The sequence below is a fragment of the Anolis carolinensis genome, chromosome 2 (genome assembly GCF_035594765.1).
Source record: "Anolis carolinensis isolate JA03-04 chromosome 2, rAnoCar3.1.pri, whole genome shotgun sequence".
NCBI classification, from domain to species: domain Eukaryota; kingdom Metazoa; phylum Chordata; class Lepidosauria; order Squamata; family Dactyloidae; genus Anolis; species Anolis carolinensis.
In genome coordinates, this window is record NC_085842.1 from 210,165,606 (window position 1) to 210,186,113 (window position 20,508).

Below are 20,508 nucleotides of genomic sequence, written 5' to 3' on the forward strand. Positions count from 1 at the left end.
AAGACGATGCTCCATAATTATCATAATCCATGGAAAATCATGTTACAAGACATCTGTTAGTGTTAATGTGACACAGAACTCTTTCTACATCATAATGATTACATCAAAGAGGGCATGTTGGGATGAGGGTGTTTGCTGTGCCACTTACAGCTATTGGAATTCCTTTTTCTTTGCATCAGTTACAGTACAAATTAGAATGTTTTCTTATCTGGCCAGCTTGATTTGATTCTGCTAACATTTTTCCCTATCTGGAAATATAAATGATAAAGATTTTTAGGAAGCACCCGAATACCTTTGTGTAGGTCCTGGGTCCAGCCCTTCCAAGCTCCAGATCTATTTTAACTCTCATGATCCAATCTCACCTGTTGTCTTTGGGTAATCATGCTTCAGGGGACTCATGAAAGCTCCTGAAATGATCTACGAATTGACCCTTTCTACATTTCCCTTAGTTCCAACATTCTCCCCTGACTCTTTCTGCATTTCATATAATCCCAAGTCCTACCTTTATGTAAACAAAGGAGTTCTTAAACATGAAGAACCTACTGAGCAGCTGGTCAGAACCTCCAGACAGAAGCTGATAGAAGATGTGGAAGTTTCTTTCACCCTTATCATGATGCACCACTCGAGATTTCTCTAGCAAGTCTAAAAATAAACCAGGGAGGAAGAGGTAGGAGAAAGATGCAGTTGCTTTAAAGGACAACAGGAAAAAATGAAGCCACAAAGAATCTAAAGCTCTCAAGTTCATTCTTCTGCTCAAGCAGTCCTTTTGGTCATTAATAAGTTACTAGGATCATATTTATAGATTTATTTACTGTTATCTTAGTACTTCTAGCCTACTAGAATGTGAAAGAGCTCCAAGACAGATTCAGTTTAGGATGCACACTCCACTTTTACACCTGGTCAGGCAGCCAGGAACAATTCTGGTAACCACAACCGAGGGCCCGAACAACTTTGAGTGGGCTAGTATTGGACATAATGCATCCTGATGGCTAGGATCTATCACTACGCCCAAAAGCACTCAGTTTAGCATAAACCCAGAGCAAATGTATGCTGCAGCTCAAATACAGGTGGTGCCTTGGGATCCTGGCATGGCTTTAGGACACTTTAGTTCCTAATACAAATGGTCTGAGAAATATACTTTAAGTGTATGTGTCTTAAACCATTTGTTGGTTCAACTAGAGCAGACCCATTAAACAAATCACTGAATGTTCGTCCAAAGGTTACAGAAATTACATTTATTCAATACATCTAACTCTAGTTGGTACTAATAATTGGATTTGGGTCTTGTTTTGTAGTTTGGCGCAGCCATCAAATGTCTTTTCAATATTTGGAGTGTTTGAAATATCCTCTACAAAACTGTACAATATATACACACACTACAAAACTGTCCTTACTTTTTCTCTGGCGTGTAATTTTCTCATCCCAGGAGAACTGTAGAGGGAGACTGCCAGCAGTCTGCCCTGCCAGCAGGTCTCTTTGGTAAGTTTTGGGGCCAAAAAGGGGGGCTGGATGGCATCCTGGGTCAACTTTTGTTTGACCCAGGGTGACATCTAGTCATCCTCTCAGGAAAGCCCGGGGTTTGGGTAAGGGGTGGGGAGTGAAATCCAAGAGAGAGAGAGAGAGTTGTTTTAACTTGCATCCTCTTGGATTTTAGTATAGTGTAAAAGGGCCCTCACATCATCCAGTTTAAAGCAGATCATCTGGAATCAGATCCTGGGTTATAGGGCAGTATAGAAGGGGCCTTAGGGAGGATGATGATGATGATGAAGATGATGATGATGATGATGATGATGATAGCTTTATTTATATCCCGCCCCTTCTCTCCAAAGGGACCTGGGGCAGCTTGCAACAGAAAAAAAAACACAATACAGATATTGATAAAGTAAAAGGTTTTCCCCTGACATTAAGTCCAGTCATGTCTGACTCTGGGGGTTGGTGCTCATCTCCATTTCTAAGCCTAAGAGCCAGCATTGTCCATAGACACCCCATAGACACCTCCAAGGTCATGTGGCCGGCATGACTGCATGGAGCGCTGTTACCTTCCCGCCGGAGCGGTACCTATTGATCTACTCACATTGGCATGTTTTCGAACTGCTAGGTTGGCAGGAGCTGGGGCTAACAGCGGGCGCTCATTCCGCTCCCGGGATTTGAACCTGGGACCTTTCGGTCTGCAAGTTCAACAGCTCAGCGCTTTTAACACACTTCGCCACTGGGGCTCCAATAATGATAATGATAAACATACAACCAAATCAACACTAAACTCACATAGTAATTAAAACATAGAAACACCATAACACAGATGGGTATGTTCTCTTTGCCTCCCCTTTTTACATGTTTCCTTGAACTTCTAGAGATATAGAAGACAACTTTCCTTCTTTAAAATTTACTTTATTGAATCTTTAACCCTTTAGAATGTGTAAACAACAACCTTTTGACTATCATATTTAAGATCAGCCTCCTTACTCTTCTTTTCCCACTTTCTCAGTTTTGTTTTTGTTTATATGAGAAGATAGATCTGTTTCATTCTAAGGCCATTTGATTTTACTTTAATAAATCTTTACAGAGATTACCATGGCTCTGAACTCTTTGACTCATTTGAGCATAACTGATTTACTCATCTCATACTGCGAAGCAAAAATTTTCTCTCCAAGAGCAATGTTCTGCTTGGAAATTGCTTAATCAGTTTTCCCATCAGGGCCATAGACCAAAACTGCACCTCACATTTTGTTATTGATATATTTTGGTCTGAAAATTTAGCAATCTATATCCTCAGTACTTACTGTTATTTGAGCAATAAGGAAGCATTATGACCACCATATAATAAGAGGGGTCCCAGAAAAAGTCTCATAAAAATATTCTGGTCAGTTATATGTTGTGCTCTATGGAACACCCTTTGAACAAAATGTTTTACGTTCAGGGGGTCCTTCAAAAAACAAACAAACAAGAGATCAACCAGAAGTCACCTGGTGGATCAAAAATTGCTCTTAGTTGACCATCAGAAGTTGGCATGATGTATGTACTTAGAACAAGGCAATCTTTGGTGAGAAAAGGATAATGAGACAGAGGCTCCTTCTTTGGAGGCTTTCAAGCAGAGGCTGGATGGCCATCTGTCAGGGGTGCTTTGAATGTGATTTACTGCTTCTTGGCAGGAGGTTAGATTGGATGGCCCATGAGGTCTCTTCCAACTTTATGATTCTATGGAGAAACCTGAAAGTGTGTCACTAAATGATGGAAGATTGTCAGGCTTCTCCATCTCAGTTTTTATTTTCTTACTGACAATTGCCTTATCTTCATCCATAAATCAACTTCTGGGATATCTGGAGCACACCTTTTATGAGCACAGTAATTATGTCTCAAATCTAGTGCTATAATCTTTAACATTTTAATGAGTCTCAATGAGGTGCAACTCCAACATCTGTAAATCCATCAACAGAGTGTAAAGAAATCAAGATACCATCTCCATTGTTCAGTCAAGCTGGTTTTTCTAAAAGACTGCCTTGGTTGCTATAGTCAGTTTCTCTATTTCCACTGCCACTTTCTAACTTTTGTTATACATATTGTTTCTTAGCTTTCTTAGGACTCATCTGCATAGGCTCTAAAAAAAAACCAGAATAAAAGGAGAGGGGGCAGCTAAAGACACTTAAGGAAAATGTGCACTGATTCGGATTAACAGCTGGAAACATGTGTTAAAAAGGTGTGATTAAAATCTAATTTCAGCTGAAAATATGCATATTCACATGACTGTATATCCTTACAAGCAAGCCCTTATGGCACAGAAGGATTTATAAAGTACAACATGTGCAATTCAGGCCCTTGTTTGTGCTGATCAATGTCACATCCAATGCCTGGAGGTCACCAACTCTTGCTTTATAGCTTCCTGTTCTGTTTAGTTGCTTGCACACACACACACACACACACCTTTATTAGTTTTGGCAGTCATACTCACAATTGCTGATGACTCCACCCAAAGGATCACCCTTAAAGTCAAATTCAATATCCATATATTTTCCCTAGGAAAAAAAGAATTATCAGAGGGGAAGCAGGTAAGCAAAAACATGACTGGGTCTTGTTATTATTGTAAAATTTTGATTTCACTTTTGTTCTAATTACTGCATCAACAAGGTGAAGAGAGTTTTCAAAAATTGTAGAAGGAACCAAACTTTAGTAGGGTTCATAATTTATGAAAACCATCTACCCCTCATTACCTCTGTTCCAATGAAAACTGTAGGTCTTCCCTGTCCCATGGCTGTACTTGCCATTTACAAAAATGTGGAAGAACCATTCAAAGATTCTCTTATTCTCCCATATTTTGGCCTAATATGATACATACAAGGAGAACATGTATGAGAATAGTAGCTTCTAAACTTCTGCATAGCACATGACCGTGTTTTATGAAGTTCGTGTGGACATCACTTTGTGGTCTCTTGCTACAGTAGATGGTTGGCATCATGCATCAGAAAAGTTGCTGATGCACCATGCCTCCTTCAAATTCCAGTTCACCTTTTGAAAGACAGGGCTACGCATATTCCATGATTTTCTTATTTCACTTCAGAAATGGATATGAATTAAGCTTCCTGGGAATCTCAGCTAGTTTACTTCACTTTTAGTTTTAAAATCAAGTTTTTAATCCTCAGGGCTGTGTAAGCAGAGATGTTCACCTGGTGAAATTTCAGAAACTCAATCATTTGTGTGTGCGTTTTCCAGACTGGAAATGCAAGGCTTAACAGTTCTTTATCAATCTTCTTGTGGGACAAAAAGCAAATAATAATAATAAATAAAACAAAAACAAAAACAGAACAAAACACACAATAGGAAGAATATTCATGTAGAGGGCTGGGCTTAGCATAGGTGTGATAATGGCATGTCATCTCTTCCAAGAAAATGGGATTCTACATACTATTAAACAAAATATTATTTCCCACAAAATACTTACAAATCGCGAGGAGTTGTCATTGCGAATAGTTTTTGCATTCCCAAAGGCTACCAGAGGGGAAAAAGAAGAAGGAGACAGAAGTGCTCATAATCAGTTGAAAGGCAGATCACGAAATAAACATTCAGCCTGAAACGGATGGGGACACATTCTAGGTTCATAATTTAGGTCCCTTCTGCACTGCCACATAAAATCCAAATTATCTGCTTTGAACTGGATTATATGGCAGTGTAGACTCATACAATCCAGTTCAAAGCAGATAGTGGATTATCTAATCTGAAAATCTGGATTATATGGCAGTGCAGAAGGGGGCAAAATGCACTCAGGCACTCAGCCAGAAACCTAGATGGTCTGGTTTGAGCAGTGGTTAGGAATGCCTTTGCACAAAATTAGCATATCAATTGTGTTCATTCTTGGACATTTTTGATCTGTTTAAGGTGATACATGGTTTTATTACATCCCATTTGGATTACTGTAACAATGTACTTAGGTTTGCCTTTGGAAAATCCAAAACTTCAGCAAGTCTACAAAGTAGTGTTGTGCTTTTATATGGAATTCTTGTTCGTTTTGTGTAGTTTCATTCATTTCATCTCATTTTCATATTTCTTCCCGCTAACAAAAATGGGGTGCTTATCCAAACATAATTTTTTCTATCTTATGAAAAAATTAAAATTTTCAGATCACTGGCTGCAATGAGAGGGCTTCTGAGGCTCCCCTGCCCCCCGCCCCCTGGGCTCTGTTTTTGGGCTAGAGGGGTGAAAATCACCACACATGGAGGGCATTTCAACCCCTATTAGCCCACCAACTTTTAAAGCGTTTGGGTCTTCCCTAGAGTATTATTATTATTAATATTATTATTATAATTAACACCCATTGGCACACATCAGCTGTCATGGGGAAGCAGCCCTCTCTCAGACTTATCTTAGGGTCTCAGAATAACTATTGTTATTAATATTAATATTAAGACCCATTGGCACGCAACACATGTAATGGGGAAGCACTCCTCTCCCAGAACCAGCTTAGGGTTCCAGAATAACTGTTGTTATTAATATTCATATTATTATTAAGACTTATTGGCACACATCAGATATAATCGGGAGGCACTCCTCTCCCAGACCCAGCTTAGGGCCCTAGAATAACTGCTGTTATTAATATTAATATTATTATTATTAACACCCATTGGCACACATCAGCTGTAATGGGAAAGTAGCCCTCTGTCAGTACCTGCTTATTGTTACGGCCCAAAACGAAAGGAAAACAAAAGCAAGCATGATGATTGTGTGGCTATCATTTTTGTGTCGCCTCCTACGAAAATGTCTTCATTCGTTTTGTGTAGATGAACAGTAGAACCAAAATGATAGCATGAAGGAAAGGAAGGAAAATTTTTCGTGCACATCTCTACTACAAAGCTACATGTAGTGTGCTGACCGGGTTGATTCCAGGGAACATATAACTCCCCAGTGATAGAGCTTCATTGGATATCAGTTCATTTCTGAGCACAGTTCAAAGTGCTGCTTATGGTCCATATTCTGATATTTGGTAGATGGTAGACAAAGGAGAAGTGGGGCTTGATCATTAAGTGCTGAAGTAGTCCCCACTGGAACTGTGCATTGGGGGCTGTAGACAGATACAATCCCCTCTGGGAGAGCACACGGGTAGAAAACATGCTACATGAACAGCTAAACAACTTCTTTAGCTAGTAAGGACAAATCAGTCTTATTATTAGTAACTCCAATGTCTCAATGATGTCAAAGGCATGAGACTGCAATACTGAAACACTGTAGATCACGATCCTGGGATCATTAAAACAGGTTACATTAACTGGGTTGGAAGCACATTTGTTGAAGTTGATTGCCTTGTAGGTATGAATCCCATATGCATTTCTCTTTCTTTGTCAGATGTAGCACCTGGACATACACAGTATAGTGTGAGTGGGGTCCCTACTTAAAGACCTCATCAGTTATAGAAATTTTCAACAATTCTGAAGAGATGCACATCAGCCCATATGCGAATAATGCATAGAGACCATGAGCAATAACTGTATTTTCCCAACAAGAAAATGTTGCTCTGTTGAGTGTGGGAAAAATATGATGGCCTTTGCAACACAGCAGAAGCTCTGGCTTGAATAAAGACATGTGGATCTCTCCCAAGTAATGAGTAATAACTGCAAAAAGTCTTGATCGTATCTTGACTTTGTTCCTGTCATATTTCCTGGGAGGGAGGTAGTAAACACATACCTTCCAGTACTGGGTTGGACTGCAGCAGCTGCTCCTTGACACGATTCACCTGCTCTCCTTTTCCACATACAGCTGCCACATATGACATCACTAGTTTGCTGGCCTCTGATGGATTAAAGAGAAGAATAGCAATGAATAAAATTGAAGTGAGGCTGTATATACTTCCTATTCGCTATGCTCTTGTTGCACTCCACAGAGTTCTTTGTTGGAAGATAGTGAGCACTTTAAGTGACTTTAGGTAGAAAGGAGAACATTCACCAGGGGACAATCGATTTATGTAGATGAAGAAAATGGGAACACATTGCTGGGGAGAAAATATGAAAAGTCTCCATGAACAGACATAAGAAAACAGAGGATAACGTCATCTCATCCTACCAGATGTAATGTTGACTAAAGTAAAACTCTCATACCTTGGACATATCATGAGATAGAATGACTCACTGGACAAGATTATAGCACTTGGTAAAGACAAAGGCAGTAGGAAACAAGAAGTCAGAAGTAAGGCTGGAATGATTTAATCAGAAAGTCTTAGCCCTGAGTTTGGAAGATCCAAGCAGTACAGTCAGGTCCCATCTACAGTGCTGTTGTAATGCAGATTGAACTGGATTATATGGTAGTGTACACTCATATAATCCAGCTCAATCTGCATTATATGAGTCCACGGTGTAAATGGGACCTGAAAGATCAAGCAATATTGTTCAATAAAAGGTTCTGAAATTGATATTAAAAAAGATTAAGAATAAAACATAAAGAATGCAATTTACATGTACCATATTTACTCGAGTCTAAGACACACCTTCTTTTGGCTAAATTACAGCTTTAAAGTTGAGGTGTACATTAGATTCAATGGCATGTTAGAATCACACACCCAAACCAGCCTGAGCTGTTGGACAAGAGATCCCAGCTGGGGAGAGAGGCTGCGGTGACCAGTGCGGTGTTGAGAAGCTGATAGTGGCCACAAAAAGGCTGGTGGAAAGGCTAGATGAAGGGGGACAGCTTCCCACCAGCCTTTTTGCAGCTACTGCTGGCTTTCCACCAGGCCTAATGGAAGGACATAACTTCTCACCAGGACATTGTGTAGGACCAAAGGCTGGTGATGGCTGTGAAAAGGCTAGTTGGAAGAACAGACCAAAAGGCATGGGTTCCCATCTGAATGTTTGTGGTCACCACAGCCTTGCATTACATTCAAGAGAAAATCCTTTTTTGTAATGCACACCTACATATTTGAGGTGTGCATTACATTCAACGGTGCATTATACTCGAGTAAATACAGTATATGCTGACAACAGAGTTCTATTCATAAAGGAACTAATGAAAAGCTTTGAAACTATTAGAGCAGTATTCCCCAAACTCTGATCTTCTATGCGTTTTGGATTTCAGCTCCCAGAACCCCTGATCATTGGCCAAGGCAACTGAGACTTCTAGGAGTTGAAGTCCAAAACACCTGGAGGACTAGAGGTTGGGAATCACTCTGGGAGAATAATTTCCTGACACAGAACTTTACCACTTATTTTGGATGGCAGAAGGAAAGAAAAAAATATCTTAGATATTTTCCATGTCACGAAGTGAGGTCCAAATTAATTATTTAGGGCCTAGATGACTCAAAAACTGTAGAATCCAACAGATTTTTGATCATAAACAGGTCTTGGTTGTACAGGGGTCTTGATTGCTTGCACACTGGGATATTTAACTAATTCTGAAAACCTTTACAGAAAGTTAACAATGATCTAGATAAATAATCTCAACTTCGGGGTACTATCAAAAGTTTTTTTTAACAGTGCTCCATATAGTCATGCCGGCCACATGACCTTGGAGGTGTCTATGGACAACGCCGGCTCTTCGGCTTAGAAATGGAGACGAGCACCAACCCCAGAGTCAGACATGACTGGATTTAAAGTCAGGAGATACCTTTGCCTTTTACTTTATGAGTTACATTTTCATTATTACATATAACTTTGAGAATGCTGCCTAGAATTATGTCAAGATTTATTCCAACAGAAGTATGACTCCTATTGGCATGAATCCTTTTTAGCTAAGACATTTCAGTGGTGGGACAATGGCAGCCAAGGCTGTCCTTCTCAAAATGGGTTTTATTACCATCCCCTCATTGTTGCAACACCCATATTTATTTTTCTGTTGTTGCTGCTACTGCTCCTTCTCCTCCTATTTAGCTGACACAGGGCCCTTCCACACAGCCCTATATCCCAGAATATCAAGGCAGAAAATCCCACATTATCTGAGTATGGACCGAGATAAGCAGATATTGTGGGATTTTCTGCCTTGATATTCTGGGATATAGGGCTGTGTGGAAGAGCCCACAGTTATGCTGACCAGAAGAACCTCAGCCATTATCTTCTATATGACAATACTCGGTACAAAATGTTTAATAAGGTGCAGTGAAATCCTGAACACAATCTAATACTTCACAAAAAATAGGCATTGCCTCTCTTTCTGTTAACATAGTATGATGCAGTTATGTTATCTATCTCTCTTACTGGTATATGTATAAGAAAGCTGGGCTTTTGGGAGAGCATAATGTCACCTTTCAGTTAAAGAATATAGTTTTGAACCAAAGTGCACTTTCCACTAAAATAGACGCCTGAAATAGATTTCATATAGTAAATCCAAAATTGTCTATACTAGCAGTTCTCAAAGTGTGCTCTGTTAAGCCCTTAGTTGTACTGAATAAAGGATAGATTATATTCTGCCTCTGGATCCTGTAATTTTATGATTGAGTTTTGCTAAATGCCATTTGTCGTGAAATTATGATACATCTACTGAATTAAAGAATTTCGCCTTTCTTATGTGTGAAGAAGTTTTTATGAAGTTAACAAATATGATCAGAGTAAGATAAAGATGTCAACATCAAAACAGATTCATTGAGAAATGCAGCCTATTTATTAAGTACTAGAGCAATTAAATTTTTATGGATATGCTTCCTTATGTCTTATTTGGTTTGCTGTAATAAAAATAATCCGAATACTGCTGGATCATCGGTATACTTTAAGTATAACATTTATAAACAAACTAGCTGTGCCCGGCCACGTGTTGCTGTGGCGAAGTATGGTGGTATGGGAAATAAAGTATTGAGGAATTGGTGGTAGTTAAGGTAAAGGGTAAAGGTTTCCCCCAGACATTAAGTCCAGTCGTGTCTGACTCTGGGGGTTGGTGCTCATCTCCATTTCTAAGCTGAAGAGCCGGCGTTGTCCGTAGACTCCTCCAAGGTCATGTGGGATGACTACATGGAGCGGCGTTACCTTCCCGCCGGAGCAGTACCTATTGATGCACTCACATTTGCATGTTTTCGAACTTCTGGGTTGGCAGAAGCTGGGGCTAACAGTGGGGGCTCTCTCCGCTCCCCCAATTCAAACCTGTGGCCTTTCGGTCCAGAAGTTCAGCAGCTCAGCGCTTTAACACGCTGCGCCATCAGGGGATATTATTTCCTAAAGGTTGTGAATATACAATATTTCTGATTGGTTTTTTTTGTTTGTTGGAGGCAAGTATGAATGCTGCAATTAGGAAAAATGATTAGGATGTAATGGCCTTGCAGCTTTAAAGCCTGGCTGTTTCCTCCCTGAGTGAATTTTTTGTTGGGAGGTGTTAGCTGGCCCTGATTGTTTCCTGTCTGGAATTCCCTTGTTTTCAGAGTGGTGTTGTTTGCGATATTTTATGTGCTTCTACTGTCTGTGGCCCTGAGAAAACAGAGGATTTTCCAGACTTTGATGATGGGAATACTTTGTTGGGAGGTGTTAGCTGGCCCTGATTGTTTCCTGTGTGGAATTCCCCTGTTTATTTACTGTCCTGGTTTTAGAGATTATATTGTTCTGCATTATTCTATCCCAGTAATTATTTCATATTAAAGAAGAATCTCACTTATCCAACATTCGCTTATACATTGTTCTGGATTATCCAACGCAGTCTGCCTTTTCATAATCAATGTTTTTGTAGTCAGTGTTTTAAATTCATTGTGATATTTTAGTGGTAAATTTGTAAATACAGTACAGTAGAGTCTCACTTATCCAACATAAACGGGCCGGCAGAACGTTGGATAAGCGAATATGTTGGATAATGAGGAATTAAGGATAACCCTATTAAACATCAAATTAAGTTATGATTTTACAAATTAAGCACCAAAACATCATGTTAGACAACAAATTTGTCAGAAAAAGTAGTTCAGTACACAGTAATGCTATATAGTAATTACTGTATTTATGAATTTAGCACCAAAATATCACGATATATTGAAAGCATTGACTACAAAAATGCATTGGATAAGCGAGTGTTGGATAAGTGAGACTCTACTGTAAATACTACATAGCATTACTGCGCATGGAACTACTTTTGCTGTCAAATTTGTTGTATAATATGATGTTTTGGTGCTTAATTTGTATAACGATTACCTAATTTGATGTTTAATTGGCTTTTCCTGAATCCCTTCTTATTATCCAACATATTCACTTATCCTGCCGGCCTGTTTACGTTGGATAAGTGAGACTCTACTGTATATTTCTAATCTTATATTATCTGCTCAGAACTGGATTATATGAGGCTCCTTCACAGCTGTATAAAATGCACACTGAAGTGGATTATATGGTAGTGTGGAGTCAAGATAACCCAGTGCAAAGCAGATAATATAAGATTATAAATGGGTTATATAGCTGTGTTGAAGGGCCTTGAGTCTACACTGCCATATAATCCAGTGCAAATTAGATAATCTGTGGAAGAAGTCTAAGTGAGGCCTAAATCTGCCTGTCCCCTAACTGAAACCTGGCTGTCCCTTGGTTGCTAGGCAACCAAGTGGGCAGAGATTAGCCCTCTAAACTGGCAGCAATTGGATAAAAAAAATTATTGCTCTCCCTCTAATTAGGACTTTATTTTTCTTTTCTTTTTGTTGTATCAACCTTGAGGCATGGATGATGGGTTGTGTTGTCAAATTTTGAGGTTGGGGGGCCTGTACTTTTGTTGTTTTGTGAATTGCCGTGATGCCATCACTCTTTTATATATATAGATTTGATAAGATTAAACTTTCTGGTTTCCATTTTGTGTCATTTCAAGTTTTGTCTTATGTTATCATGCTGTACAATACTATTGCCTTTTCTTAAGAAACAAAATAACAAATAATGTTTTATACTTAAAAGAAAAAAAAACCATGGACAAAGAAGCGCAATTACACAGTCTTTTAGTTTTTTATTATGTCAAAGGTGAATTGGAGTCACTTCTGGTGTGAGAGAATTGGCTGTCTGCAAGGATGTTGCCCAGGGGATGCCCAGATGTGTTACCATCTTGTAGGAGGCTTCTCTCATGTCCCCATATAGGAAGCTGGAACTGACAGATGGGAGCTCATCCCGGCTCGTGGATATGAACTGCCGATCTTCAGGTCGGCAGTTCAACTGACACAAGGGTTTAACCCATTGTGCCACCATGGCTCCAATTACACAGTAAAAGTCTTTTCTAAACTCTGTAGATAAAATAGCTATATTGAAACCAGTCAGTGCCATTAAATGCAACAAACAGGCTCTTCTTCTGCTGTTACTGCAAACCAATTTCATTCACTCAAGAAACCTACATCTTTTAGTTAACCCAAGCATTATACTCCTACATTAATGCATTTACACTATCGAAGAACTCTTTCTTATCTCTGATTCTTTCTCTGCTTTAACTGCATCATATATCTTTCCTTCTCATTCATACAGTTCCTAAACACTGTTTCCAGAATTCAACATGTTTTCACCTGTTTTACCAGCCCCACTCTCGCCGGTGATAAGAACACATTGGTCTTTGTCTTGATCTCTCAATGAACGATAGGCATCATCCGCAATGGCATATCTATAAATAGAAGCACAGTGAAGAAGAATTTAGGATGATTTGCCTGTTTTCTGCCAGCACTGATTTTACTATAAGAAAAAAATGGGTTCCCAAGGGTTGAACTGACAAGTACTCACTAATGGAATAATAACAATGTATTAGATATCATTAAATATTGTATATATATACAATAAATGAATATAAATATCAGATAAATGGTTACAAATCACAATCAAACTGTTACAGTCACAATATGATGAATGGTAGTTGCATTCACAATGTAATAAACTTCCTTGCTTATTTTCTTGAGTCTTTGTAAAGGATGAGTAGACCTCTGATCCACAATCGATTTCGACTACCTATAGTCTTCATCTGGTGGTAGGGTCTGCAAGTATTGGATAACATTAATACAATGTTTAATGATATCTAATGCATTGTTATTATTCCATTAGTGGGTACTTGCCAGCACCGATTTTACCCCATTCCTGGGTGCTGCATCAGTGTGGGGCTTTTGCTGTACTCATCTCTCACTTACATGTGGGGTTTTACGGCAAAGAAGTTACAGTTCCTATACTCTTCCACCTTCTCTTCTGAGTAAATGGACAGAGGCTCATATGGGTTCACTGAGATCACCACATTTCCAATGTATGTCTGTTGGGGCAAGAATGTGATTAGTACTTCAGTATTCCAGCAAAATGTTAACAGTGTGCACATTGGATAGGAGGGATTCATTCCATTCATACACTGCATCTCCTGATTCCTGGCTCCCTCCTAGTTTTAGCTAGATCTTGCCCTCACCTCACCTGCTTTTCATAGCCTTCTAAAAACCATAGGTAATATGGCTGGCAGAGGAGGCTGGTCAGGCCATTTCTGATTTTCTTCTGAGAACTTCATCTCACAAGGGAAGAAAGTGGGTGGAATTGTCTTCTTTGCACAGTGTTTCATGGTGTTCCGTCTTTGAAGAAGACGGAAAATTTACTCTCCCCTATCACATAGGATCACCTCATCCCCTTACTAGCTCAACTATTTCAAGGATACCAGCACACTTTTTAAAGAAGGCATCTTTTTTGAAACACCACTTTCCATGGGATCATTCCCCTTAAACTCCTTCAGGCACATTTTAAAAACACTTCATTCAACGGGACCCATACCATCTTTTAAATCACTAATGGAAACAGAAGGAGCATTATCAGACCACCCACATGAACACCCACACTGTAATTGGACAAATCCACTACCTTCCATCACAAGGAAAAATATCATTTTTTAAGCGTGCAAGGAAAGAAGTGGAGTAGATTTCTGCCTGTCTTTGAAACCCTCCCATCTTGACACGCTGCGAAGATGGAGTCCCACAAGCAACTACTGGAAGTAGTCCTGTGTCGTTTGATGGGCTCTGTGGGAGTCCATCTTTAAAGTGTGTAGAAACCGGTAGAAATGATGGAAAACTTCCATATGATGAGGTCCTAATTCAAACAGGTTTTCTTCCTTATCAAATCTAAATACAAGCATGGAAGAGAAGACATGGAGCTAAATCTTTAGTTTTAGTCCCATGGAGTTCTGGCCACACAACAGATGTGGCTGTTAGGCATGCAAACCAATGTGATGGAGAAAGGACTGAGGCTAATTATTTAAGGAAGCTATAACATGTTCTAGTTTGGAGAACAGAGAAATATGCAAGCAATATACTCCTTTTCAGCAGTGGAATTCTCTGATTTTAGGGGAAATGGTCCAGACTTGTCAGAAATTCAAATACAGTAGAGTCTCACTTATCCAACATAAACGGGCCGGCAGAATGTTGGATAAGCGAATATGTTGGATAATAAGGAGGCATTAAGGAAAAGCCTATTAAATATCAAATTAGGTTTTGATTTTACAAATGAAGCACCAAAACATCATGTTAGGCAACAAATTTGGCAGAAAAAGTAGTTCAATATGCAGTAATGTTATGTAGTAATTACTGTATTTATGAATTTAGCACCAAAATATCACGATATATTTAAAACATTGACTACAAAAATGTGTTGGATAATCCAGAACATTGGATAAGCGAGTGTTGGATAAGTGAGACTCTACTGTAGAGCCACAATTCCCGTATAACCACAGGAACACTTCTCTAGCTTTTCTCTGTGCTCTTCCAAATCGGTGAACCACAGCAGTTTCTGATATTTAATTTCTCTTCTTGTTACTCTCACTTAAAAAACACCCTCAATTAGCATCTCATAGGAATTAGCATTAGTCATACGAATGACACATTTTGGCTCGTTTGCAAACATATTTGCTCATGGAACAGCCTGCAATGCTAAATGTGGGTATATCCAAACCAAATTATTCATGTTTCCAGTTGGGTTTATGTTTTGTAATCTTCATTGAGGGAATCTGTGATGCGTCTGCTTCAAGGTTTGAATCATTCATAGATCTTTGTAGTTTCTTATTCAGTATTCATGTCATACATGTCTAGTTCTAACCAAACAGTTCCATCATAACCAACATAGTTTGTATTCCAGAATAACTCAGGAAATGCATATGATTCTCAGCTGGCTTCTTTTGGTGCTGTATTCTGTTTGCACTCTGTTCAAAATATATACACAACTTATGCTGCATTGACTACTGGTTGTGCTATATTAATATTTTAGTAAGATGAATATCATACAAACAGAAGTCAATGCAATGTAGGCTGCATACCATGTACAATGGAAGTCATAGGGAGGAGGGAGCAAGCTTGTTTTCTACTGCTCTGAAGACTAGGATGCAGAACAATGGCTTCAAACTACACGAAAGGAGATTCCACCTGAACATTAGGAAGAACTTCCTAACTCTGAGAGCTGTTCAGCAGTGGAACTCTCTGCCTCTGAGTGTGCTGAAGGCTCCTTCTTTGGGGGCTTTTAAACAGAGGCTGGGTGGCCATCTGTCAGGGGTGTTTTGAATGCAATTTTCCTGCTTCTTGGCAGAGAATTGGACTGGATGGCCCACGAGGTCTCTTCCAACTCTATGATTCTATGATTCTATAAAGTGGACTATAAACCAAACTAATTTCTTATATAATCATACACATCACAAGGGATGTAAAACATGCTTCGAATAAAAACTTGTTCCTTAGATTCCACACCAGTTGCTTCAAAATATAACATAATTGTAAAAGCAATATTCCATGGCCAGTATTATTAAACAACAACACAGAATATTCACTTGCTCCTGGCATCAAAGTAGCAAATTTACAATCCTATAAAAGGTAACTATATTTATGACTAATAGGGCCCCAAACTTGTTTTTGCATCACATAAGATTACAAAACCTATGCCACGTTGTTACAAAGTTTAACACACCTGTTCTCATATAATTTATGGAACAAGGTGGTAATGCAAGTAAACACTCCTACACTACTGTTAATATGTCCTATACTGCCTGCTATCAAGAAAGGCAGAGGGGCATTTCTTACAAGCAACTTTAAAAAAATGAAAAACACATCTGGATGATATACACTGGGAAAGATGATCTGATAAAACAGTTAAAAGAGATACATCTTTATAAAGGCAACAATTTATAAATCTACTGGGATTCTCTTTGTAATAAAATATGATCAAAATTTAAACAATTATGTTCATCAGGATAAATCTCTATAATTATAACTTTTAAAACACTGTAATAGTAGTAGTGATGGTGATGATATATAATGATGACATTGTTGTTATTCCTTCCGTTACCTCATCTCAGGATTCAAGGCAGCTCCAAAAAGATTAAAAGGACACATACTTAAAATTCACGATACTCAAATGTTTAAAAAAGATTAAACTGTTTTTTCAAAAACTAAAATCTGCTACAAACATGAACCATTAAACAAAAAAGACACAACGTTAATGTTCAAGAATGTGAACAATTACATATGACTATCTAAAGGAAGATCAAATATCCCAATTTTTCTTAAAAAATTTTTTTATCCAAATAGACATACATTTATAAATGTTTGTTGTATACAGTGCAATACTTCCCATCTAATAGTGTTCCATAATCATTTCTCAGATAATATATTTTCTTTACAGGGTCAACGTCTTCTATTTAAATAGTACATATAAAGGTATCATAGGCTCCAAACTAATATCCATTTCTTCCTTGTCTACAGTCTTATAGGTGTCTTGCTTCTAAAACTTTTTCACAACAACTCCCTCTCCCTTAGCTATAGCAGAGCACTTGATGAACCAACCTGGACACAGAATATTATTTGAGAACACAAAAATCCTGGAACAGTCTGACAACCATCATTTCAGACTACACAGAGAAGCCACTGAAATCCATAAGCACATGAACAATTTCAACAAAAAGGATAAAACCATGAATATGAATAAAATCTGGTTACCAGTATTAAAAAATGCCAGAATCAAGACAGTAAATAAAGAACATGCAGAATTCTAGACGGCAAACAATCAAGTGCCAGTTAAACAAAGGATGTCTCCAGGCAAACAACAACCAGGATACCTTTATACAAATACCCTGACTGATTTATCTTGCAGCTGCAAGGTTAAAAGGTAAAGTTAAAGGTTTCCCGACTCTGCGGGTTGGTGCTCATCTCCATTTCTAAGCCGAAGAGCTGGCATTGTCCATAGACACCTCCAAGGTCATGTGGCCAGTATGACTGCATGGAGCACCGTTACCTTTCCACCGGAGAGGTACCTATTGATCTATTCACATTGTCATGTTTTCGAACTGCTAGGTTGGTAGAAGGTGGGGCTAACAGCTGGCACTTACTCTGCTCCCCGGATTCGAACTTGCAACCTTTTGGTCCTCAAGTTTAGCAGCTCAGCGCTTTAACACGCTGCGCCATAGGGGGGTCCCAATGCTAGTCAATCTTGCAACATTCACACTTGCTTCAAACACACAAGGGTTCTTTCTCCCACCCTGGACATTTCAGATATATATACACTCCGCTGGCCTCATTTCCAACAGACCGCTAAAGATGCCAGCCACAGGCAAAACATCGGGAGAGAATGCTACTCGTACATGGCTACACATCCCAAAAAACTCACAGCAACCCAAAATTTCCTGATTTGTATCAGATTAAACATTTAGCACAATCCCTTCTGTTGCTGCCTCTGTGTAGCCTTTCAATTGTTTGGTTTTAACCTCTCTGCAAAAAGAACAAGATGCAATGGTAAAATCTGTCCTTTTTGAAGGGCTCGCCATAATTTCCACCATCAACTTTTCCATCCCTGGCGAAACCACAACCCTGGGATTTCTTCTTCAGTATGTATATGTATGTGTATTTGCCTTCAAGTCACCTGCCAGTGTCTATCCACTGTAAGAATTTATAGGGTTTTCTTAGGCAAGGAATACTCAGAGCCCTTCCACACTGCCCTATATCCCAGAATATCAAGGCAGAAAATCCCACATTATCTGAGTGTAGACTCAGATAACCAAACTCAAAGCAGATATTGTGGGATTTTTTGCCTTGATATTCTGGGCTATAGGACTGTGTGGAAGGGCCCTCAGAGGGAATTTTGCCAGTTTCTTCCAATGAAATGTAGTCTACAGCACTTGGTATTTGTTGGAAGTTTTCTATCCAAGCATTAAACAGGACTAGCTCTGCATAGCTTTCACGATCAGACAGGTACCTGTAGGGTATATAGGTAGAGTCTTTCTTCAATGACTCTTATATTTAAAATAGTTCCTTCTTTGTAGAAAGTGGTGATTCAACAATGAGGAAAGAACAGGAAATTCACATTTATCTCCCCTGTGGGATTCCGCAATCTCTTTATTTATTTCTCTCTCATTGTACAAAACTCTTGCTACTTCTCCCCTCTGTATTTTCCACTTTCCAAGGCCTCTCCAAAGCTCTTTCCTGATTATAAAACACCTTTTACAATGGGCCCGTAGTGTATGTGGATTCAGTGTGATATTGCAGTTGGACCTTTGGACTGAATATCAGGAAATCCGGGTTCAACTAGTTCCCTCTCAGGGCCCTTCCACACAGCCATATAACAGAATTTTAAGGCATAACATCCCACAATATCTGCTTTGAACTGGGTTATCTGAGTCCACACTGCCATATATTCCAGTTCAAAGTAGAAAATGTGGGATTTTATTCGGCTGTGTGGAAGGGGCCCCAGTCCTGAAGTTCACTAGGTGCATTTGGACCAGTCTATACTCTACTTTATAATGTAGTTGTGAGGATAAGACTGAGAGATAGACGAGGGCTTCTTGAAGGAAAACAGAGTGATATAATAAAGAAAGATAATAATTTAATAATATTTGATTTATTGGGCTGGGTGGCAACCCGCAACTGTCTTGCTTGTTCTATGTTTTTGGGTTTAGAGTATTCAAGCAAGTGAGATGGTGAAGTTGGTAACAATAGATCAATGCCCATGTTGATGTAGCCAGGTACAGTTGCCTCTTATGCCCTCCTTTAAAAGGTCTTTATGATTCTTGTGACTTTCTTGTGTGGTTCTAATGGGAAAGCAGTATTTGGCAGCAAAACCAACAGAGACATGATAATCTTCTCCTGTTCCTTCAACTACTGCAGCAGTCAAACCTATGGCAGTCCTGTCAACAGAGCCGGTCCAACAATGAGGCGAATTAAGCAGTCGCTTCGGGTGCCAAACATACGGGGGGCACAGTCGAGACTGCTTTTTCTGTTGATTTGTTGTAAAACATGATGTTTTGGTGCTTAATTTGTAAAATCTTAATGTAATTTGATGTTTAATAGGCTTTTCCTTAATCCATCCTTATTATCCAACATTTTCGCTTATCCAACACTTTTATTTTACAGTGATTTTTTTTTGGGGGGGGGGGGGTGCCAAAATTCTGTTTGCCTACACTTGAAAAATACCTAGGGCCGGCTCTGCCTGTCATCAGGCGTGAAACCAGATTGAAATTGTTCTAAATAGCCTGTGCCAAACAGGAATCTTGTATGGATAGAGATGTTCACTTGATTTTATTATCTCATGCAAAAAAAATACATTGCAAAAGTTTTCTTCAGAAAAGAAGAATGATTTGGGGGAGTAATTTTTCACACACCAAGACTTTGCCCCTCCCCTCAAAAGGGTATCTTTGCACAAACCGCAATTGCTTTACTGTATCTGATAATGATATAAAGCATAGATGTTTTGAGTTGCTGTAAGTTTTCCAGGCTGTGTGGTAGAGATGTGCATGAAAAAATTTCCTTCGTTTCCTTTATGCTATCGTTTCATTTTGACTGTTCGTCTACACAAAACGAATGATGACATTTTTGTAGGAAACGAGAAGCGACACAAAAATAAAAGCCGCACAATCATCATGCTTGCTTTTGTTTTCCTTTCATTTCGGCCCCGTAACAATAAGCAGGTACTGACAGAGGGCTGCTTTCCCATTACAGCTGATGTGTACCAATGGGTGTTAATAATACCATTAATATAAATAACGTTAGTTACTCTGATACCCTAAGCTGAATCTGGGAAAAGAGTGCCTCCCAATTACATCCGATGTGTATCAATGGGTCTTGATAATAATATGTATATTGATATTAAGAACAGCAGTTATTCTTGCATCCTAAGCTGAGTCTGGAAGAGC

General features: G+C 39.0%; 1 protein-coding gene across 1 annotated transcript in view; it reads right to left on the minus strand.

The window, feature by feature from the left end:
* The window catches only part of LOC100555455 (unconventional myosin-Ia), an 82,625-nt gene that overhangs the window by 41,635 nt on the left and 20,482 nt on the right, over window positions 1-20,508 (minus strand). The window contains exons 3-8 of the mRNA XM_062971638.1: window positions 13,508-13,623; window positions 12,899-12,993; window positions 7,168-7,272; window positions 4,934-4,980; window positions 3,947-4,010; window positions 544-642 (exon numbers count right to left, since the gene is read on the minus strand). Coding sequence (XP_062827708.1) covers window positions 544-642; window positions 3,947-4,010; window positions 4,934-4,980; window positions 7,168-7,272; window positions 12,899-12,993; window positions 13,508-13,623 — 526 coding nt within the window. The remainder of the gene's footprint in view (window positions 1-543; window positions 643-3,946; window positions 4,011-4,933; window positions 4,981-7,167; window positions 7,273-12,898; window positions 12,994-13,507; window positions 13,624-20,508) is intronic.